At 45.6% G+C, this 23,974-nt stretch overlaps 2 protein-coding genes across 4 annotated transcripts; both read left to right on the plus strand.

Annotated features, from left to right (window-relative positions):
* The first annotated feature begins 783 nt into the window (after positions 1-783).
* emilin1a (elastin microfibril interfacer 1a) lies at positions 784-12,634 on the plus strand. 3 transcript variants are annotated; one of them, XM_081717816.1, is made up of 9 exons: positions 1,152-1,292; positions 4,725-4,993; positions 5,941-6,060; positions 7,012-7,199; positions 8,219-10,267; positions 11,063-11,179; positions 11,280-11,297; positions 11,390-11,524; positions 11,681-12,634. In XM_081717816.1, the coding sequence occupies exons 3-9, from the start codon at positions 5,984-5,986 to the stop codon at positions 11,986-11,988; spliced, it is 2,892 nt and encodes a 963-aa protein (XP_081573942.1). In that variant the 5' UTR covers positions 1,152-1,292; positions 4,725-4,993; positions 5,941-5,983; the 3' UTR covers positions 11,989-12,634. The 3 variants fall into 3 exon arrangements, with proteins under 3 accessions (XP_081573941.1, XP_026871731.2, XP_081573942.1); XM_027015930.3 differs by lacking the exon at positions 4,725-4,993 and having other exon boundaries at positions 785-1,292; XM_081717815.1 differs by lacking the exons at positions 4,725-4,993; positions 5,941-6,060 and having other exon boundaries at positions 784-1,292.
* A 151-nt stretch (positions 12,635-12,785) lies between these two features.
* On the plus strand, positions 12,786-22,855 carry ankef1a (ankyrin repeat and EF-hand domain containing 1a). Its single transcript, XM_035524261.2, has 10 exons — positions 12,786-14,268; positions 14,592-14,964; positions 15,850-16,049; positions 16,425-16,574; positions 16,807-16,930; positions 17,382-18,216; positions 18,529-18,755; positions 19,657-19,823; positions 20,404-20,538; positions 21,792-22,855. The coding sequence occupies exons 2-10, from the start codon at positions 14,595-14,597 to the stop codon at positions 21,945-21,947; spliced, it is 2,364 nt and encodes a 787-aa protein (XP_035380154.1). The 5' UTR covers positions 12,786-14,268; positions 14,592-14,594; the 3' UTR covers positions 21,948-22,855.
* The last annotated feature ends 1,119 nt before the right edge of the window (positions 22,856-23,974 follow it).

Raw genomic sequence — 23,974 nt, forward strand, 5'->3', positions numbered from 1 at the left:
TTAATTCAGCCCTGCCCTGCTGTACACGTTTGAAGCAGGAAGCTGAACTGGCTGACTGCAGTCGTGCATCTCGCGTCGCCTGCTGTAATCTACCGAAAACGTCGACAAATCTCTTCGGCTTGACGTTGCTACTAAACTAAACTAAAAACGAAAGAGTTCCAGAGAGCTGTGATCTTCAGCGCGTGACGTTCTGTGACCTCTCCTTGACCGTAAGGGAAAGGACACGTCTTTTATCGGCTGGTCCTCCCTTCTCTGCCAGGAAGCCCACAGCGACGGCACGTTTCCCAAGACAACAGCCCTGCACCTCCAGACCTTGGGAAGAGGAAAAGTGAAATGGGCCATTTTTGGGGTTGTGGGAGGGTGCAGCTGGAATGATTAGATTTTGCTTTAAAACATTTCTTTAATATATTTATTTATATAACTGTAAAAAATATATAAGTAATATAACTAAATAACAAAACTCTAGAAGAAATCTAAAAGTAAGCAATAAGGGATGTTATGATGTGTCGCATCATGTAGAGAGAGAGACAGAGAGAGAGAGAGGGGGAGGGAGAGAGAGGAGGAGAGAGGGAGGGAGAGAGAGGGAGAGGGAGAGGGGGAGAGGGAGAGAGAGAGAGAGAGAGAGGGAGAGAGAGGGAGAGAGAGAGAGAGGAAGAGAGGGGAGAGAGGGAGAGAGAGACAGAGAGAGGGGGGGAGGGAGAGAGGGAGGGAGAGAGAGAGAGGAAGAGAGAGAGAGAGGAAGAGAGGGAGAGAGAGAGAGAGAGAGAGAGAGAGAGAGAGAGAGAGAGAGGGAGAGGATGGCTTTCTTATCATGATTTCGCAGACTGCTCTTTGGAGTGGGAGGCACTTCTCTCTGTTCACGATGCGGATTTTAATTGAAACTTCAGGACCCACGGACTCGCCCCGTGCGTAATGATGGAAATATGAATGACAAATTACAGCGATACTTGAGAGTATCACACACGTTTTTGTGAGGACCTTTTCAAACATGGTAACATCGAGCAGTGTGATGGAGAGATCCAACTAAAACTTTTTAGAGGACCGAGTGCTCTTCGTTGCGGTATATGCAGGCGGAGTTTTTTCTTTGAGGTGTTATTTTATGTATTTTTGCGTATATCATTTTTATTTAGCATTCCAGCCATGGCACAGCACTTTCTGTGCTGTCTTGTGGCGTTGGCTCTGCCAGGACACATACAGGGAGCAGGACCTTATGCAGGACACAGTCAACATGTGGACCAAAGTCTGGCATTATCTGCCGCTCAGGACGGAGCGAGACCAGTGAGCAGACACAGGTATGAGATCTGTCACACAGAGAAGACGTTGCTCAATAATAATAATAATAATAATAATAATAATAATAATAATAAACACATATACTGTGAGTTTGAGGTGCTGGTCGATTTTTGGTAGAATTCGTAACTTTGCATCATCGTGCATTGTGCTTATCAAGTAAAAACTGCATAAAAAGTAAAGCAACTGCTCTTCGTTGGCATGCTTGTAACGCGGGTTAAACCGCGACTCTTTAAAAAATCACGACTCTTCGAATGGCATCTCGCGAGTGTCAGCAGCGCACGTGTAGTGGAGCATGCGTTAGGGGCGTTCAGCACGTGGGGGCTGAAACGTTCGTCGCTTAGTGTAGTCAGTGGCATAGAGCATACGAGTCTAGCCACACGAAGTCCACACGATCTAATTGACTACAAATAAGATACCGACATCAAAGAAATGTGATTTTATGTCGCAATATTTGGCTTGATGTCACCCTCTCTCCCCCTGAAAACTCGATAGAACATGGACATTATACTTTCCACAGATGTTGGTTCATTTTGATCATATTAGTTCTTATATTTGAAGTTAGCACACACTGCCTGAACCGTCATGGGAAAGTTCTGACACTGTTGGAGCACAAGGCACGACCTCCTGGAGGTGCAGGGAGGCTCGTGCTGGTCCGCGTGCCGAGCTGCGCTCACTCCTTCACGAGCATTTGTGGAAGAACGCGCTGGCGCTCGGCACTGCCGCTTTGGCGTCAACGTCTGAACGTTTGAACTCCATGTTGTTTTTGCAGATGTGCAAAATGTTACACGACTAGCTTCGACCTCCTTCTCCTTTAGTTTTCCAGGTTACTTCTTCTCCTGTTCTCAAGGCTGAATGTGGACTTCGGATATATGTATTATACTCATATTTAAATAAACCGCTATTCGCGCTACAAGCATCTGACGCGCGTAAAGCAGATTGCGTCTCCTTACGCTACAAGTATCTGACGCGCGTAAAGCAGATTGCGTCTCCTTACGCTTCTCTTTTCCGTAGAAGAAATGTAGAAGTGTTCCGGGTTTTTTTCCCAACAAATATGATGACGTAACCTGCAGTATGTACAAAATATGCTGACGTGTAGAGTTTGTGGTGTGTGAGCGCAGGATGCTTCCTTAACATCCATCACATGTAAACATCCTTCAGCTTCACATTTTGTGAGGAAGTGACAGACAGGAAATAGGTATGCCCAAACTATGAAAACTATCAAGTATTACATTCAAATTCAAATATTAGGTTAATTTCTCAAAATCAGATTTAAGTAAATGGAAACACAGAGATAGTATATGTTGGTTCACTAAGAGTGACTTCTTAGTTATCTCACAACCTGACTATTTGGGAAATATAAAATAATAAACTTTTAAAAAACAAACAAACACACAAACAAAACTGATGTTGATTCACAAGACACCTCAGCACATGGACCCTCACCATTGCATTTCCAGATCTTTATCGCTCTTCAGTAAAAAGCAAACCTGTCCCAGTATCGCGACACCCTACAATGAGCAGCTTTGTAAATACGAGCTCTGGGCCTTCATTTAAATGGAGATTTCAGCAGCTCTTGGTTCTGTGCCTCACTGGCTCTAAATGGCAGGCCACTGGTCTTATTTTGTGCTTCAAAGAGGCCGTCAGTCTCGCTCTCTCAGTGGGGTCAGGGAGGCAAAGCTCCTGGAGGTACCTTCAAAAGAGGCCCTAGGCCTGGCCTGCGTTGACCTCCGGGCCAAACAAAGACCCTTTTATGCTTATGGAAACCCATGGACATTTGTAGATTTACAAGGACTTTGTAGATAGTCAAGAAGGCAACAGATCAATATCACAATGGTAAATTTGAATAATTAAACGTGTGTGTGTGTGTGTGTTGATATGGATAAATTAATCCATGTATATGTTTCTCTGTTCTACACAAAGGTGTGTGAATGCATTGCATTGCTGTTCCTGATGTTTATGGTACCTTTCATTCAGTGTTTAGTCCTGCTCCAGTACCAAACTGGGCCAGTGTTGATGTCCAGTAGCAAACTGTGTTAGTAAGTGTTTATGTCTGGTAACAAACTGGTTGCTCAGTGTTTGTGTCCAGTACCAAACTGGGTTAGTAAGTGTTTATGTCCAGTACCAAACTGTGTTAGTAAGTGTTTATGTCCAGTACCAAACTGGTTGGTTAGTGTCCAATGCCAAACTGTAGATGAAGATCAAATCTTCTTTTGGCAGTGTGTTGTATAAAAAGGTAATATTCTAGTAAGTGTAGCTTGTCAAATAGAATAGGAAAATACAATTTTACTACTCTATATGACCAAAAAAAGTGATTTGAAGCACTAGTGCAGCTGAACAAACAATTTGGTTGCTTCCTTGATAAAAATCACAAATTAGTCTTGCATGAAAGAGAGAAAGAGGCCTTTCAAAGCAAAATGTTCATACTTTTGGTTTCTTTATGACAAGCATGTATTTTGGTGTGTGGGACTTGACCTTATAGGGTTGGAAATGTTTGTAGTGACATTCCTTGGTTCCTGGAAGTTCTGGATGTTACTGGAAAACAAAGAGATGACCTTCCAAAATCCCCCTAAATCCCGATCCGAAAATAACGGAACAGGTGCCATCGTATGTGTTAGTGATGTATGACATACACAGAATCTCTTAGTCGTAGTGTTGTGAACTCTGCATAAGAGCATCAATAATGTGCTTGGCTTTTGTCTCTCCTGGGTTATCCTGGGTAATTGGCTGAATGCATAATTTCATGAACACTTAATTAGTATTGAAGTAGCTTTCAAATGGAGTAAACACATCCATGTAAACATCCCCACAAAAGCAACACACACACACACACACACTGTTGGGAGAGCCAGAAGATAACCAGAAGATAAACGTCTTATTTCCCTCCTGTTCAAAATAAATGTATATAAATGGTAGTGGATTTCTCAATGAAAAAATGTACTTATTCAGCCCATTTGAAATTTGCATTTTTTAAATGATTTCTTACACAAGGAAATTAAAAATAGCCAAGAGTTAGTGAAACCTGACACTCAAGGAGCAAAACATCAGTGCAGATCTGCACAACTGTACACACATTCTCAGTCTGAATGCTGTCTACATTAGACACTGAAATGGAACATGATGTCACTGCTTTGCCATTACAAGGTACCACCTTTCAAAATACAACACCTGTGAACTATAATCCCACACTTGTGACATATAATCCCACACCTATGAACCAACTGATCAAACACACCTGTCAAACATACAAACACTTAGGTGCTTAACTGTAAACTGACCAATCAGGCGTAAGCACTATAAAAATGCAACAGGTGAGTTTTCCTGTCTATGAGTAAAAGACCTGTGGGATAAATATACGGAGGTGTGTAATGTATTCATGTGATGTGTTCACTTCAGTATGTGTTCACACTCTTTTTATATGTACATTTTTTCAGAGTCTTGTAAAGAGATACTGGTACAATTTTGCAAGCCTGAATCTTCACAGAGGAGGCTGGATTTAACCTGACAGAAGGCCACAGAGCTGTTGGATGTCCCAGGCCAATGTGTGTGGTGGTCGCACAGGGTGGGCTCTTTTACCACCATGACAGCTTGGGCCTTTACAACAATACAGTGTCCAACACGGTTTTTGTTTCGATACAAGATACGACCTTTGGAAATATCTGGATGTAATGCCTGACTGACAGATTTTACAGTGTGGAGAAAAGTAAATATTTTCATTAGTGTGCAGTGATGGTGTTGTGTGGTGTGTTGGTGAAAATATCCATGTGCTTTAGTCTAACAACATCTCGAAAAAAAAACCAAACCCAGACTTTAGCTTTAGAAAAGCAGAAACATTAAGAGTTTTAGACTGAGCACAGACTATTTCAGTCAGAATCAGATCATATAAACCTGTATGTGCCATATGGTGACAAAACTGGGTTTCTATCAATTATAAATAATAAATTTGAGTGAAATGTTTAAATCTGTAACAGATCTGAAGTATTCTGCTGTGTTAATTGTGTGTAGTGCTTTAACAAAATGACCCTGTTTTCAAAATCATACTTAAGCAATTGTAAAAAAAGCAACAACAACAACCCTGTATTCCAAACTTAATTGCGCTCAGATATCATCAAGCATCAGCATAAGATTCCATTCATGTTGAACATCAAACGTAGTTCATGTTTTCTGCGTGTCCAGTTTGGGGACATTGTCACACAGGTGAAATGGGAATGAAAAGGTCTGCTGTGTTGTCAGCGCCAGCTGCTCACTGCTTGTTTGAGCAGCATGATTAGGCTGCTGTGATTAAAATAACTCATGTGCTGAGATGGATGGGAATGCTCCTTAAACAGGATGTCCCAAACTGGAACTGGGAGATAACAACAATAACAGTGTGTCAGAAAAGCCAGCAAGGTTTGATGCATGGGCGTGATAGGGAATGTGTGGGCGTGAGCCACGGACCAGTGGGAGTGTGCCATTCCCATGCATCCTGTGTGTCTTGTCATGGACAAAAACAGAATGGCTGGAGTAATGTAATGGATGGTGTCTTTCATGTGTATGTGTAGTTCATATTCCATGTGTGTTTCTGCTGTGCCAAGAGATGTCCATAGATAATTTCCCCTCTTGGGCTGTGTGTGTGTGTGTGTGTGTGTGTGTGTGTGTGTGTGTGAACAGGAACTGGTGTGCCTATGTAGTAGTGAAGACTGTTAGCTGTGTCATGGAGGATGGAGTGGAAACCTACGTGAAGCCAGATTTCCAGCGCTGTTCCTGGGGCCAGTGCTCACGGGTCGTGGCGTAAGTGTTCAGTCTTAACGCAGAAAGTCAAGGACAAGAAATCCCGTGGGGCTTGTTGTCTCTGTCTAGCTGGGAAGACAGTGATCCATGTCCTCCACCAGGCTGGGTGCATGTCTACCACAGATGGTTGTGGAGTGAGGCTAATGACGTCTGCAGGCTTCATTAACTGACTCCTGATTCTTGTGGCAAACCAGCAGAGCCCAATCTTTTTGCTTTTATTGGGAAGAGGACTGACATGGAATGCCTGTTCAGGTTTTTGCCCACAGTTATCTGATTTGTTAATGACTAGAGGAAATTGTTGTTCCCGGATGAGCACGGAAACATGGGCTATCTCCCTCTTTCTCCCTGTCCAGGCTTTAGTCTACCAGTTATTCGTGGGTTCCTGGAGACATGCAGAACATACATCACAAACTTCAAAGAGCATGAAGCATTTTTTAAAGAAGAGCCATGATTAAAATGTCAACGTTGCTCAGAAATCATCCACAAATATTTCCTGGGATCTCATGAGTCTGTTTTATTTATTTATACCGAACAAAAGAATGTATCAGATAACAACGTGTTCTGGTACCAAAGTAGCAAGCAGGGCATAAAAAGAAACTATGCCAGCCTTGTCAAAGCATTTGGGTCTCATATTACTATGAAGTGGTTAATGTTGCTTTTCTGTTTTTTGAAACCTGAGTAATAAATGACCTTAATATTGACATGACAAATGCTTTTCTGTTAACTCGAGCTGAGTCATTGAAAGTTTCTCGTGAATCAGTTTAATTTGCCCAGTGCAGTACCAGATGACTGTATTTAAACAGTTTAATGACTACTGATGGGTGTTAAGAGCTGTGATGGTCCTTTTCTGAACACTAGACTAGAATCTACTAGACACCGTTATTTTAACCTCCCTGACTGTCTGTTTGTAGTAATCTGTTGATCGAAATCTGTAATGCACTTACCTGGCAGGTATAGAACATACAGAAGACCCAGGTACAAGATTGCTTACAAAATGGTGACAGAGATGGAGTGGAAGTGTTGCCACGGTTACTCAGGTGAAGACTGCAGTCACAGTTCCCATGGTGACTCACAGGTCAGCAGTGGCAGACCCTCGACAACACAGACTGGATCCAGGAATGAACAGGAAGTTGGAGGAGGTATTATATGTACATAATTAATGTATATAATTATGTGTATTATTATTATATGTATATAATTATGTGTAATGTCATCTGACATGTAGAGAAACTCAAAACACCCCCTAGCAGGTAGTTATATACACAGTCCAGTCCAGTGGTGCAGTCACACAATTTTAGTTGGATTAGATTGGCTGCTCAGGTTTTTTTTTTTTGGTTTTGTGTGTGTGTGTGTGTGTGTGTGTGTGTGTGTTTTGTTTTGGGGTTTTTGTCTGCTTTGTGTTCATTCATGCACTCACCATGAGGTGTAAATGTAGTATTTGGATGGAGCCTCTGGGTCATTCCTGGTGCTGTTCTCTCAACATCAGAACCGAAGAACCATCAAAGCCAACTATACTCAGCATTTGATGGCGAAGCTAAAAAATCAGAACAAATCCGTCACAGAAAAACATGTGCAGTGTGTCAAAATCAACTGTCAGGAACATTATTAGGAAGCAAGAAGACTATGGAAATCTAAGACAATCGAAATAATTCACAGGGTTCCTCCACAATGGAAACTACACTTAAATCTAAGGCTGGTTTATGGTTTGCTACCAGGTGCAAAAGCTTATGGAGTGCTATCTTAAGGCCTCTTAGATAGATGAGATGAAGATTATCTAAAATGTGAAGGAAAAAAACAGGAACCATTCAAGATCCAAAACAAACCCGTAGAAATGTGGTGGGACTGTCCAGCAGCAGGCCAATGTCTGCTTGCCTGCCAGGTCTGGATGATGTCCACATGCTGGTGACCAGTCACACACCTTAGGCACTCAGTGTCATCTAGTAAATAGGCCAATGAATTAAGACCATTTTAATTTTGTCCAGTTACTTATAGTTCCCTCTTAATCCTCAAATGAAACCTGACATTGTGCACTCTGACCTCATAGCAGTTGTTTAAGTTCAGATGTTCTGGGGTTGTGTTGTTTTCCAGATACTTGAGGCCTGCGCTGTAATTGTTTTTTTTGTCCTAAAAAAGTAAAAGTATTTTTCGTCCTCCTCAGGAAGAGGTGACAGCGACAAGATCAGACAACTTGAGGAGAAGATCCAAAGTCTGACCAGGGATCTCCAAGATGTGAAGTCCAGCTTACATGGAGTGAACCAGCGGCTACAGGAGGAGTCTCGCCACAGAGACGACCATGGTGGACACAACCCCTCAGATGCTGCCCCACCAAAGATGAAGGAGACCATCAACAGCATCCAGACCAAGCTGGATATGCTGGACAACATGACCCAAATGCACGACAGGACACTCAACAACATCAGCAACCACCTGGGCAGCACCAGCGAGGACCGTGGAGGTCACTACGGCACGCTGAAGGAGGAGGTCCTACGGGAGCTGGAACTTCGCGTTGCACTGTCCTGTTCGACGTGCCAGAGCGGGGTGGAGAACGTGCTGCAGCAGCAGCGGGAGGATCGGGAACGCATCCGGGCCCTGGAGAAGCACGTGAGCGTCATGGAGCAGCACCACAAGCAGACGCTGGAGGTGCTGCATGGGAAGCTGTCGCACTTGCGGAGCTGCTGCGATTCTGCGGTGGACCTGGAGAGGCGGGTCGGCGCCGTGGAGAGGAAGGCGAGCTCCACCGCGGAGGCGCACGACATCCTCCAAGGCCGGCTCGAGAAGGAGCTGAAGGGATTGAGTGGAAACGGAGGCCGGGGTAAAGCGCCGGAGGAGAGGCTAAACGGCCGGCTCAGGGACCTGGAGCGCCGGCTGAACGGAACCGTGAGGAAGGCCGAGCAGAAATGCGCTCACACCGAGAGCAGCATGAAGGAGCTGCTGCACAGGGAGATCGGCCAGATCCGCAACTCTGTCCTCACTCATGACCACAGCATCAGAATGACCAACATACAGCTGGACATCACGGAACTGAAGGGTTCCGTCTATGACCACAGGGATCGAATAACCCAGCTGGAGAACACGATGTCCGTGCTGGGCGACAAGCTGAAGGCAGCGGCGGGTTTGTGTGCAGAGACGTGCGCTGCGCAGGAGAAGGGAAATCGAACCGAGGACATGGTGAAGACCCTGGAGTGGAAAGTCGTTGCCAATAAGGAAGACATCCGGAGGTTCGACACCAGGCTGAAGGATCTCTCCGTGTCTGGTGACTCCTTGATTGGTCACGTTTCTGACCTCAGCCAAGATGTTCAGAAGCTCCAGCGTCTGATGGGGGAGAATGGTGAGAACTTCAACATGATTGTCACCGAGGTGGAGACATTGGGGAAAGACCGCAACGATTGTAGTTCTGCTATCGGTTCCCTAGGTGACGAGCTCCGTGGCTTCAGAAATGCCACCAGCGATGTCCTCAAGAGATGGCACGGTGAAATCACCAATTTGTGGAACAAAGTGGACTCTGATGAAAGCATGTGCTCACAGGTGTGTTCGAACCTGCAGGAGGAAGTGGGTAAGCTCAAAGAGGAAGTGGAGGTTTGCCAGGGGCAGTGCAAGATCAGTATGAGCCAACAGAATTCTCTAACTGGCACACTAAACAAGGAGCTCCAGTCTATCCAAGGTGAGCTCTTGGGAGTCAAGCTGAACATCGGCGTCCTCAACGACACGTTGAAGGGGCTTGGTCACACCGTTCACAGACACGGCAACACTCTAATCAATTTGGGAAATTCTAAGGACAGGATCTTCTCGGAGATCGACAAAATCCAGGAGAACCTGACCGAGTACATTGAGGACAGCCAGGGACGCTTCAATCAAGTTGGCCGGGAGATAGAGAACTTCAGCAGTAACATGCTGGTCGAGCTGGGCGAGTGCAGGCGTGCTGGAGAGGGTCTGGAGAAGAGGCTTCTGAAGCTGGAGGAAGTATGTGAGAGACTGGACTCACTCTCACAGAACCTGCAGCAGATCAGGGATGGTCTGAGCAGACATGTGTCTGGGCTCTGGACCTGCGTTAACGGGCTCAACACCTCTGTCGTCTCTCACGGAGTGGCCATTGACAGCATCCAGAATGTTCATCTGGAGAACATCCAGGACAAGCTCACCAACCTCAACTCCTCGCTGCTACACATGCACAACAAATTCCAGACCTTTACTGAACAAGACTTTACTGGTGCGTACCCATTCATAATAACAATTTTCCTTCATCACACAATTCAAGACTATTAAAAATAACCGGTGCTTTGGATGCAAAATGAATGAAGTTCCATGTATATAGCAACATTCTCAGAACCTAAGGACACTTCACAAGCAAGACACAGCTTTTACATCACACAAACAGTGACACATGGCTGGAAAATGTGCGTGTTTGTGAATGTTTTGAGTTGCCAAATCAGCAAAAAAGACTGATGAACAAGAGAATTCCTGGAAGTCCTGCTTGTTGAACCAAGAAGCTATCTATCTATCTATCTATCTATCTATCTATCTATCTATCTATCTATCTATCTATCTATCTATCTATCTATCTATCTATCTATCTATCTATCTATCTATCTATCTATCTATCTATCTGTCTGTCTATCTGTCTATCTGTCTGTCTGTCTGTCTGTCTGTCTGTCTGTGTCTATCTATCTATCATTAAAGAGTTAAATTCATTAATATAAATAATTTTATATACTATTTCTAGTGAGTCTACTTGCTTAAAAACAGCTGCTGGTCAACTTTCAGTCTGTGGACAACACTAGAGTTATAAGACACATTATTGCATACCACACACTGCATAACACTGACTACACTCTTAAACCTTTTATACCACAAATGCCATGTGCATTGATCCAAATAAAGACCCCTAATGTGAAGATAGCAACACAACAACTAAGAACATGTGCTGTAAGGCTGGTGCAAGAAACCCCAGTATAAATGTTTCCTTTTTAGTTGAAGAAGAACAACAGATATTTAATATTTTTAGGACCTCCTGGACCACAAGGAGAGAATGGCAACCCTGGCATGCCTGGTCCGCAGGGTCCCCCTGGCAGAGAAGGCCCACAAGGCATCCCAGGAAAGCAGGGATTGGTGGGCCCACCAGGTGGGAGCACAGCTTCTGTTTAAGTTAGGGTTTATTTCTGACAGTGCTGTCATGCCATTTCGTCCTGGATCGCAATTAATAGTCTCGCTTTGTTCCACAGGCCTCAGAGGTGAAGAGGGTAAGTGAGTTTTCCATATTCACCACTTTTGAACGTCGGACGTCTGTGCCGCAGCGGCCCATATGACCTGCGTGTGTGTCGCTGTGGAACAGGCCCACCAGGAGACAAGGAAAACATCCCAAGACTGGCCTTTTCAGCTGCACTCACTCGACCGCAGGTCAATGCAGGCACCATCGTCTTCAACAACGTCTTCGTCAATGAAGGAGAGGCATATAATCAGCACACAGGTACATCAGCCCCTGAGATCTTATTTATAGTTTAGAGTAAATTGCGTTTGTTGCATTTAGTAATCTTGCGCCATTTGACTTTGATTACGTTTCATAAACGATTAAGTCATGTCGGTGCGTATATGGAGCTGATTTTCCGCTGCTCTGTTGCTAAAGGCATCTTCACAGCTCCAGTGGAAGGACACTATTACTTCAGTGCCGTCCTGACTGGCCACAAGAACGTGAAGGTCGAGGCGGTGCTGTCCAAGTCGAACTACGGCATCGCTCGCGGCGACTCGGCTGGCTACCAGCCCGAGGGCCTGGAGAAGCCCATAGCAGAGACCAGACACACGCCAGGCTCCCTGGTTGTCTTCAGCGTCATTCTCCTCCTGCAGGAGGGCGAGAGCGTCTGCATCGACCTGGTGACGGGTAAACTGGCTGACTCGGTCGAACCCCTGACCATCTTTAATGGGATGCTACTCTAAGGTGATGATGCGCATCTCGTATTTTAAGGATGAACTACTACAACGGACTGAACAGAACTGTAGTACTAAACATGGACGCTTTTAGCTGAAGGTACAGAAATAAATGATCACTGTTGAGTGGCAAGTCAGATACGCATTATGTGTATTATATGTTATATTCAGGGTTGGCATCATTAATACCGCCCATGATGTTTTTGGCCACAGAAGAGTCTATCTCTAGCAGAACAATGAGAAAGTTTTGACATTAAAGTGGTTGTTTATAGTTCTTTTTTAAAGTAACATTTATCACTGTATTGGGGGAAAAGTTGTAATGGTTCTTTTTTTTCCACACAAGAAGGTTGTATTATCTTAGTCACCGTGTTGAGTTAATGTTGTTTTGTACATGAGTGCAACTGCTTTTACTTTTGCCTTGCAACAAGCCCTCCAGACCTGAGAGCAAATTTCTAAAATATGAGTGAGGTCTCGCCAAAATCCCCAACCATGCTGACTTTGAACCGCAAAGTGGGAGGATAAGTGAGACAAAGAGGTAGTCAGAGAGAGAGAGAGAGAGAGAGAGAGAGAGAGAGAGAGAGAGAGAGAGAGAGAGAGAGAGAGAGAGAGAGAGAGAGAGAGAGAGAGAGAGAGAGAGAGAGAGAGAGAGAGTAAGTGAGTGAGTGAGTCTGTGAACTTTAAAGAAACTCTTTCCTCAAAGACTCCATTCAAAGCTTTCCTTAAAATGACCATAATAAATGTCTTTCTAATTTTATTCCATTTGCTGTTTATCCCATCATACTTCTGGTTCTTTTCTCATGGATACTTCAGGGGAGGGGGGTAAAAACAGACCTAGAGGCCAGAGGAAAGGGTACCAACCACAACACTAAAAATATGCTTTGATTGGTTGCATAAGTATTTTACAATTCCCTGGACAGCTAAACCTTTACACTTCACACAACCCTACAGTCTTCATATAGCCCTACAGTCTTCATACAGCCCTAAAGTCTTCACACAACCCTAGTCTTCACACAACCCTACAGTCTTCATACAGCCCTACAGTCTTCACACAGCCCTACAGTCTTCATACAGCCCTACAGTCTTCACACAGCCCTACAGTCTTCATACAGCCCTACAGTCTTCATACAGCCCTAAAGTCTTCACACAACCCTACAGTCTTCAAACAGCCCTACAGTCTTCACACAGCCCTACAGTCTTCACACAGCCCTAGTCTTCACACTGCCCTACAGTCACATCAGTATAGTGCTTTGCAGCTTACAATTCTTCCAGGAATTGCACTGTGACATGAGCATTCATGATGGTCTATAATAAATGGAAAACTTCATACAAATGTTTTTTTTAAAAGCATTTTTCCAAAGATGTTGTGAGAACAAACAGTGACCTCCTCCACTAACCCAAAAAAGGGAAGAACAAAGAGAACATTTTTATAAAAAGCCTGTGGGTTACATTTCATTCAGCCTCGCGGAGATGGAGTTAGAGTCTTATTAAGCAGCTTGGTGCTTCTTTGAGATTCAGACTTCTTTTCTGAGCTTTTCTGCATATGCAGCAAAATCTGTTTCCCCATACGCTATTAAAACACATCAAATGGCGTTTATGTAATGAATGTGTTAATAAAACCACTGGACGATGCTGTTGAAAATATTCTAACTTTTTTTTGTTGTTGTTGGATTAACATGATGACAATTGTGTTGTGTTCAACGACATGTACATTACAGCCTGCTTGTCGTGTTTTAAATAAATATATTTTTACACATTACATAATATAATTCTGAAGTTTTATACCGTGAAACCATGTATCAGTGTGGCATAATTCCAGAGGTTATTAGGAAAGGACTAGTGTCAAGACCCGCCAACGGTACACTAGTGACAATCTGTGTGATGCTGGTGACCTCTTGTGTCAAAAGTTTAAGATTGCAGCATGAAGATTTAGCGAACACAAGAGACACAGAAAACTTTGAGCCCACCACTGGTTGCCCCTTAAATGATGCAGCGCATGGCTTGTATTGTGGCAGAGGTTCTATGAACTACCATGTAAACTGATATTAGTCCCTCGCCTATGGCCAGTTAAGACGGCTGTAATTCTACCTGAGGTGACAAATTAAACAAGAAGGAGGGGAGACACAGCTCAGGGAACCGAGACCTGCTCCTCGGGCTTCCCTTCTGAGACCGTCCGCTTTCTGTTGCCATAGAGACGAGTTTTGCACAAAGAGAAACCCGAGTTTGGAGCTTTGAAGTTAACGGTGCTGCGGTGGAGAAATTAGCCATTAATCTGCTGGATTACCCGCAAAGGTAGGATGCGTTTAACCCTTACCACTTCAATCAAAATACCCAAGTGGAGAAATGTGATTATGACACAGTTCATTTCTAATACACCACAGGGGTCTTCAGGCGGGTCTCCCCCCGCGAAAACCTTAACCTGTATTTTACAACGTCCAAAGGGCTATTTTATTTAAATGTTCATTTTGTCGTTATCCATTAATTCGTCTATTTTCCCTACAGTCCAAGGTTATACCCGATGTGCCGCTTATTCCGTAGGTTAGCCTTGCTATTAAGTATTCAAAACCGAGCGCTGAGCATTGCTAACTGGTTACTTCGCACGCTCTGTGTCCCAGCCGATGGTTTCTGGAGCGAGCCCCGCGGGCCCGGTGTCCGGTGGGCGGCTGGAAGCTCTGCAAACGTACCGCCTGCTTCAGAGCGTTCACGAGGGCGACCAGGCCCTCATCGAGCGGCTGCTCGCCACGGGCGTCCACGACCTCATCAACCTCGCCGAACCGCGAGAGGGCACGTGCGCGCTGCATGCGGCCTCGGCGGCCAATCACGCGGACGTGGCGGAGCTCCTGCTCGCTCGAGGAGCCCGGCCCGACGTGCGGGACAAGCGGGGGCGCACGCCGGTGATGCTCGCCGCAGAGCTCGGGCACGACGGAGTGGTCGCCGTGCTGGCGAAACACCACGCAGACATGAGGCTGACGGACGGAGCGGGGAGAGGTGGGCGAGTCTACACAACACCGACCTTTGCGCTCTCCTTGGAGTACCGGCTTTGGTTACGTTCCGTGTCAAGCGGTGGGCAGTTATGACTCAGCGGGGGCAGTGGTAGCTCAGTGGTGAAGGTAATTGACTTGTAATCGGATGGTTGCTGGTTCAAGCCCCACTGCTGCCAAGCTGCTATTGTTAGGCCCCTGAACAAGACCCTTAACTCCCAGTTGTAAGTTGCTTTGGATAAAAGCATCAGATAAATGCCTTAGCAGTCAAGAACTCTTATCTGTGTCGTTCTCAGAGTCCTCAAACATCCATGTTGTTTGATCATTTGATAATGGCTTATGCATATAGAAGGTTGGTAGTCTTACTCCACACATGATTGCTTTGATCTGTGACTCGTGGAGCCAATTGTACTTGCAGATCTCAGGTCTGCTAGATTTCTTAAAAATAATTTGTTAAATAAATTCTTGATATTATTAATGTCTTTCTCTAGTTGCTATGCTTCGTTTGCATAAAGAAGTATTTCATTTTCGTGCTTTAAGCAGTGTCTCTACAAGTTCCTCCACACGGCCATTCTTCCACCTCCAGCACTGTGAGCGTTACAATGCTATATTAGATGGATGACCTAAAATAAAACCATGACCATTTGTCACTAAAACACACAATCTGTCCCCCTGCTAACATATTCATGAAGTTTCAAGCGTTGTTCATCAGAAACCCCTCAAACTGAGCGATGCTCTGACAGATATTTCATCTGTCACGCGATTTAACACGCGCTTTGCCATCCGTGGGGATTAGACGTGATGTCATGCCATGTGCTGGCTGGAGGGTAATGGGGCTGTCTGATTCAGGACCAGGGCAGGAAACCCAACCCGCCTCTGGCTCTTCTCCCAGGCGTCCTCTTCTACTGCCTCTGCCCCACCAAGCGGCACATGCGCTGTATGCAAGTGGCGTTGGCGAGCGCGGTCGACGTCAACAATGTATGCAGCGAGGGCGTGCCACTCTTCCTGAAGGCCTGCGAGAACGCTTGCGACTGGGAGGGCATGTGCCTCATTCTGCTAGAGAGTGGAGCCGACCCCAGTGCAACCAGTCAGGTACACACACACACACACATACACACAAGAAGATACCCACCTCGGTTATCATTTTAGTTCTACAAAGTAGCATGTTATAACATTTGGTGACTTCTGCACATGTAACAGAAATGTAGAGAACATGTGTGAACTGGTTGTGACACTGAGATACAAGGACCATGATGGATGTTAGAGCTGTTCTTAGGCCTCTTCTGGGACCAAACGATCCCAAACTCCAGAGATGTTGTCTTACAGAAAGTCACCTTCCACGATCATCCTCTCCTCACGCATCTGTCAAATTACCGTCAGGAGCAAAACCTTGCTGGGAGATGAAAGGTGCATGAATGCACGTTGATGACAGGTGTTTGAGGAAAGATTACCGGTGTATCCCCGCAGACGACGGGCCGCACAGCTCTGATGGAGGCGGTGAGGTGTGGGGCGACGGAACTGGTGAAGGCCATCCTCAAAAGAGGGGCGAACCTCAACGCAGTGGACACCAAGCGTCTCCACGCCGTTCACCTCGCGGCCCAAGGAGGTCACTTCGAAGTAAATGCACAAACCGGTCGAACGCCAGATGGACCCAAACTGGTCATTTGGATTTAAAACGAGACGTAAAGATTTTTCGCATGGATGTAATTCACATTCCGTGCGATCAAAGACAGTGATGGGTTTGATTCATTGCGTAGTTCTGACTCCTCCTACATGTGTACATCCTCCTTTAAGCCTGGTTCGCATTTTTGGGTGGCACGTCCCCTAACGGCATTCTGTTCCCCTGCAGCTCATCCGGATGTTGTCGGCGTACGCGGCAGACATGGGGGTGACAACCACAGAGGGCGATACAGCTCTGCACTATGCCGCCCGCGGGGACTTTGCTGACTGCTGCCGGTTCTTGGCTCAGAGAGGTAGCCTGCAAGACTGTTTACCTCCCCGTCTTCTGTTCTGTGTGTACGTGGAGATGTAAACAATATCTTAACATAGTAGCGTGGTACGTGCTACTATAGGGCTGTTACACTGCTCCAGGATGCCTCGGTAATGTGATGGAGTGTTTGATATCGGGCTGACTGATGTAGATTTGAATGTGTCCGACCAGTTCTCCTGGACTGGGAGTGAAGAGTAACACAGCAGTCCTCTGGTTCATAAACAATCAACGTCACAGTTGTCAGCTGGATGAATTTCCCACCGACTGTCTTCTTAAGTAGCATGTGCTTTTGTCGGAGTCGGTAGCTATAACGTATGACGACTGGAAAATGTGGGTAGATTTCTTATTGCTGTTGCCCATGCTGTATTTCAGCCAATCACTAACCGTACCGTACATCTCAAAACTGGAGGAGCTGAAGTTGTATCCTATTTCAGGATGTAACCCCAAACTCAAGAACCTGGAGGGCGTGACCCCCCGTCAGATCGCTAAGGATTTGGGTTATAAGGCTTCGGTCCGGGAGCTAAAGAAGGCGGAACGCTTGCATGGTAAGATCTCACAGGGCTTGGGAGGCAAGACGGAACCGTGGGCCATAACCCTCCACGACTGGTCTCATGAGAACGAGGCCGAGCTCCTGAAGGCCTTCCAATCGGCGTCGTACGGACTCGATGACGTGGAGACGGTTTCCAAGGAGACGTTCCTCGCTGTTCTCCGGGAGCTCCAGGCACCGGTAGAGGACGAGAACATCCAGAGAGTCTTGCTTTCACATGACAAGCGGCGTGAAGGTGTGGTTAACATCAGAGAGTTCTTTACGGGTCTCAGATACCTGCCCAGAGCGTTCGTCATGGCCTCTTATGAACCAAAGAAAAGGAAAAAAACAGGCGTGGCAGGGAAGCCCAGGAAGAAGATCAAGGCCAACCTTCCCCTGCCGATATGCACTGTCCCTCCGGAACTCGTCCGTCGCCGAGCTGACGGCGGGCCGCCGCACTTTATGATAGAGAGCTACCAACTCGTTACGGACACCAGGCGCTTTAACCGTGACCACCCGCCGGGGCATCAGATAGAGGATGACTCAGCCTGGTACATGGAAGAGCCGGAGAAGACCTACCTGAACATCAGCTGCTGCGTCAGGGCAGGAGACACAGAGTCCCTGCGGCTGGCCTTTAGCCGGAACGTCCCTGTGGACGTGAAGGACGGCTTCTATAAGACGCCACTCATGACCGCCTGTGCCACTGGCAGTTACGAAGTGGCGGAGTTTCTGCTTGAGCTCGGGTAAGGTAAACCAACGTTCAAACTAGACCATCCCTAGCACTACAGCATATGCAGCTCCTCACTGTGTAATGTATATGTTTATATAATTCAAGTGTATATGATTCTGATTAGGTCAGCTTGTTTCTTAAGTCTTATAGGTTTCACAGACCCTCTTAAGGAATTCATGAGTGCTTCTCATTTGCATTTATGTAATTTGCAAACATCTTTTAATCAACACACATTATGTTCTAGTTCAGCTCAGTTGTAGTATGTTTACATGCTGTACTGCACATCCTGTATCATGGTTTTAGACTGTGCTACTGTGTGTGGCAGGGCTGATGTTAATGCACGTGATCAGTTCTCCTGGAGTCCCCTACACCATGCCTGCCACGCTGGACAGCTTGACATCATTAAACTGCTGGTGGAGGCTGGCGCTTCGGTGGACACGCCCACTCTTGGTGGGGCCACACCCTTAATGAGGGCCATTGAGAGCAGCAGGTTTTGCTGCGTGGACTACCTTCTCAAAGCTGGGGCCACAGTCACCGCAAAGAATAAAGCAGGTATGGAAGCAGATGGACATACAGACATACAGACACATACAGACACATATAGACGCATACAGCCCATACAGACACAAAAAAGCACATACAGACAAATACAGTCACATTCAGCCAATACAGACACATACAGACACACATAGACACACAGACACATACAGACACATTCAGCCCATACAAACACATACAGCACATACATGTACATAGACACACACAGACACATACAGACACATACAGCGCATACATGTACATACAGACACATAAATATACATACAGACACACACAGACACATACAGACATACAGACACATACAGCAATACATGTACATACAGACATACACAGACACAGACAATCACAGATACACAGACACTTACAGCAGTCCTCATAAACACTCTGTAATCTCCAACTCAGTTAGCAAATCATCCAACACCTAAAGGTGAAATAAGCAGCCTTTTGGAGTGGATGTCACAAATTACTTCAATATTGGCTATTCGGATTAGAAAAATATTGAAAAGGTGTTGCTTTGCTGAAGTACTTATTTAAAAAAAACCAAATACTTAGAAAAATAAATACTTGGAGAAAAAAGTTTTTTTCAAGTCCACCTGCATTTCTTTGGGATCTATACCTGCTCCTGCCACGTAGGGGTCTCGATGTAAACTTATTCTTCCTCTGTTTAGCCACATCACGGTGTCACATTCTCCTCCTGTTGACTCTAAACATCTGCGTCACACTCTCTACGTTCCCTTCCACTCTACCGGCTGAATTTTAACGATGCACCACAACTCCGCGGTTACTTCACCTCCGGGTAGCAAGGGACGCTGTGCCCACCTTCATCATTCAGACTGCTCAGCTGTGTTCTTGCCTGTCACTGGAGTCACGGGCCTTTCATATCCTTTCATTGCAGGGCAGAGCTGCATGGACGTGGCCCGAGCTTACGCAGACTTTAGGACAGTGGAGTTGATCCGGACCAGGATTGATAGCCTCCCCAAGCCAAAGGCCCGCATGAAGGGCCGAGCTGGCAGACCTCAGCCCAGGGTCCACCCAGCCACCTTCCCCTCCTCTAAGGAGAAGGTACAAGACCAAACACACTCTCACAGGTGCACGTTTCCACACACGTCCTATTCTGAATCATACTGAGAGAATGTGTCAACTCATTTATGCCATTTAGCTGATGCTTTTATCCAAAGTCACTTACAGTCATGGCTGAGTACATCTTGATTAATGGAGGTTTAATTCAGGGTCTTGCTCAGGGGCCCTACAGGGGCAACTTGGCAGCGGTGGGGCTTGAACTGGCAACCTTCCGATTATTAGTCGAGATGCTTTTTTTTGTTTGGTTTTTTTTTTTGGTTGGTTTTCTGCTGAAAGATTTTCTGTGGTGATGTTCACAGCCATGTACAGTATAAACACAAACACTCGTGTGTCACTGATTCACACAAGTTTGTCACTTAAGATGCGAGTTGTAATTGAGCTCAGACTGCATCTGCATTTCAGCGATTTGCTCTGCCTGTGGAAAGGCAGCCACAAACTCCACCTATGACAAGCTGTAAGCCAATAAGAGCAGGCGTGTTGGGTTACCCAGCAGGGAGTGCTGGCTCCACCCCTGCAGCTGCGTAGGGGTAGGTCCAGGAGTCATTCCACCTTTGTCCAGCAGGGGGCAGCGTCTACGCCGCATGCAGAGGAGGCAGAGATGAAGGTGGAGGCCTCGGAGAACAGCGTGGTCATGTGCCGCACACAGATCACCCGTGGAGAGCCGAAGAAAGCTGACATCAGCTTCACACCCAGAACGGTGAGGAGTCTCCAGGGACCTAAAATGCATGCACACGTGTTTATATTGGGTTAAATATATGCATATATGTTCATATTGTGTTAAATATATGCATATGTTTATACTGTGTCAAATATATGTTTATATATTTATATTGTGTTAAATATATAAACGTATGTGTATGTTGTGTTAAACATATGTACATAGTGGTATCAGTCACTTACTTAAAAACAATACAGGTGTTGAGTTCGAGTCTATAGCCCATCCGTTACCACACACAGGGTGGTTGATGAGTTCTACATGCCAGCAGATGGCCAACCTTCAGTAATTGTACAATTATTAAATTACACTCATAAATGTAAACACGGTGGCCACTGTGCAAGGTGTATGTTTCTAATCCAGTGGCTGGTGACTGTTCACACTATATCACTGGTCATGATGTCGTTGGTCTCGAGTGGAGTTACTGTTGAGAATGCCACGAGTATTTCCACACACTTGACCTTTGCCCCACTGGGGCATTCTACATTAACCCAGTCTGGAACCGCCAGTGTTAGCCAGTCATTGCTCGGGGTTGTAACCCGTGTGTTTAGAAGTGCCAGAAGGAGTGTGTGTGTGTGTGTGTGTGTGTGTGTGTGTGTGTGTGTGTGTGTGTGTGTGTGTGTGTGTGTGTGTGTGTGTGTGTGTGTGTGTGTGTGTGTGTGTGTGTGTGTGTGTGTGTGGTCAATGGTCAAAGCCTGATTCATACCTCAAGTACTTCAAACCTCAGTTACAGCTCGGCTTGAAATACTGTGCTTCAGGCCTCATGGAAGACAAGCATCGAGACTATTTTCTGTCCTGGCTCCAAGATGGTGGAATGAACTCCCACTTACTGTCTGGACAGCAGAGTCCCTTGCAGTCTTCAAACGCAGACTGAAGACCATCTATTTGCAGAATATTTAAAGGACAACTGACACTGCTCCCATATTGACTGAATAATTAGTACTTATTGTAGGGTATTGTTTATGTTGTTTAACAAACTCAAGAACTTATTGTTTATAGCACTTATCATTGTTTAAGACAGAGCTTATGTATTTTGCACTTCTAGGTATCAGCATTCATCCTTGTATTCTACAGTATTCTAGTTCATTGGTATGTTGGACTCTGACCTGCTGTACTGTGCTAGGATATATTCTATGAGTAAATGACAAAGCACTTTTGTAAGTCGCTCTGGATAAAAGCGTCTGCTAAATGCCGTAAATGTAAATGTAATGTGTGTGTGTGTGTGTGCATTGTAGGTGTGGTGGAAGCACCTGACCTCCAGCCAGCTGATGGAGCAGAAGCAGAGGAGACGTAAGCAGCTCGGATACGAGGTGGACTTCGACGACCTCAGGATGCCCTTCAATAAGAACATTCGGAAGAAGATTGCGGAACTGTCACTGAGCTCCGAGTAGCTTCCGACTCCTGAAGGACACGCCACACCTTTCCCTTAGCAGAGCATACCGCATGTCCTCATCACAGTGACGGTGCTTCCGTTCATATACGGACACCGTGCACTGACAAGATTTCCTTTATGAAAAATTGCACGTCAGTGTGGAAGAAAATCATGACCATCCAGCTCAGATGCGTATATTTTCATCATCACATTTTGTTATCAGGGTCGAACAAGAACATGGCAATAAGCTTGTTTTTTGCAACATTTATATAGTGCGACATGTTCTGTGTCATTTGTAATGGTGCATTTACGTTGCAGCAGAGGAAAAAGCTTTATTACACCCCCTACTGGCCACTTTGGGCGTGTGCTGCAAAGAAGGCCTGCGAGTTTATCATCCAGGCACACCATTCCAGACACTTCACCTTCATGTTTCTTTTGTTTGTTTATAAATGTCTGTGCTCGTAATACAGACACAGAAACATGAATCCTCTCCATCACAGCACTGACGTGGCAGGATGAATCGCACCACTCGATGCTGATTGGCTACTGTCCAAGCAAAACTTGCTTGTTATTTGCATAATGTTGAGAGAAGCTCAACTTCTTCTCTTGGATCTCCGAGTGCTCGCTCCCACAATTATCTGTCTGCTTAGATAGCGAGAGGCGGAGCAAACATCATAGTGTTTTGCTGCAATGTAAACATACCATAAGGGTGAAGGCGGGTGTAGACATGTCTGAACATTAATATCAAACACGATGACTGATAACTTGAATATTCTGGTGATGTTTTGCGGCAGGTCTGTTTGTGAAATAAAAGATTCCCTTGTAACACTCCATTCTGTCAGCAATCTGCACGTACTGTGTAACTGTAACACACTGTATTGTAGTGCCGTCATAATAAATTATGCATGTTTTCTGTATTCATGATAACTTGGTCAGGGAAGGGTTACTGAGGTATTTGTGTGAGGCAGTAGGTATGGAATGCTGACAGGGCATGTATTTGAGAGGGGTGTGTGTGTGTGTCTGTTACCACATGGTGTGTGTCCTGACTGCAGTAGCGTCTGTTGGGGTTGCTGGGTGCTGGGCTACTCTCTGCAGGAAATGTTACATACACATACACACACTCACTCTCTCTCTCTCTCACTCTCTCTCTCTCTCTCTCTCTCTCTCTCTCTCGCTCGCTCTCGTCTTGTTTACCAGCAAGAATAAACAAGCCACACTGCATTCTGCTCATAGCGTAATGCTTGCTCACTTCTGAAATAAGTCTTCAAAAACCAAATTCATCAAAAATTCATCAAAGGAAGGAAGAATCCTTTAGTTTAGTAAGCTTTATGGTAAACTCTATTCGTTTCTACACGTGCAGCACTGATTGGATTAGACGTGAGGTCTTTCATAGGTCTGGTTACCCGTTTTTAGTCTGAAGTCCAAATGCGCCATTCTGCCGCACTGTAAAAGCGGTCTAATTTCCACTGCAGTTCTGCGAGTGGCCAGCAGGAGGCGGCCGCATAATGTTTACAAACGAATTCTAACTTGTTTTGTAGAGCTGGCCAGGCTCTTCGGGGAAGCTTTTTGCTGCTAGCACGCAGTTTAGCAAAATGGCAGCCACAACAACTGGGATCTGCAATCCAACTGTTGGTCTTTGGAGCCGAATGTTGCCTGGTAGTGAAAATAAAACATTTGATGAGGCACGGGTGAGCTGTCATTTGGAGTCCTGTGCATTTATGGCAGGCTGTGTTCATTGGGGTGCTCTTTTCCCAGAACAGTATCTCTTATACCAGAGGTCTGGAAACCAGTGTTCCCAAGCACAGCGGATCTTCACAGATGATACATGTAGTGCGTCAGCGTGAACCACCCTAATGCCACATTCTGAGAGTTGCAGCGGAACAGGTGTGTTTGAAGCGTGGATGGAGGAGCAGATAACACCCCCCCGCCAGCACTCAGTTAGATTGATAGGTTGCAGTGTCTTCACAGTCCATGGGGTGTTGTTATGTCATCAGATGCGCGAATGAGACCCACGTCTCAAATCAGATCTGCCCCCTTTGAGCCCCT

Source organism: Electrophorus electricus, chromosome 7 (assembly GCF_041902795.1).
Source record: "Electrophorus electricus isolate QZ-2024a chromosome 7, ASM4190279v1, whole genome shotgun sequence".
Taxonomy (NCBI): Eukaryota; Metazoa; Chordata; class Actinopteri; order Gymnotiformes; family Gymnotidae; genus Electrophorus; species Electrophorus electricus.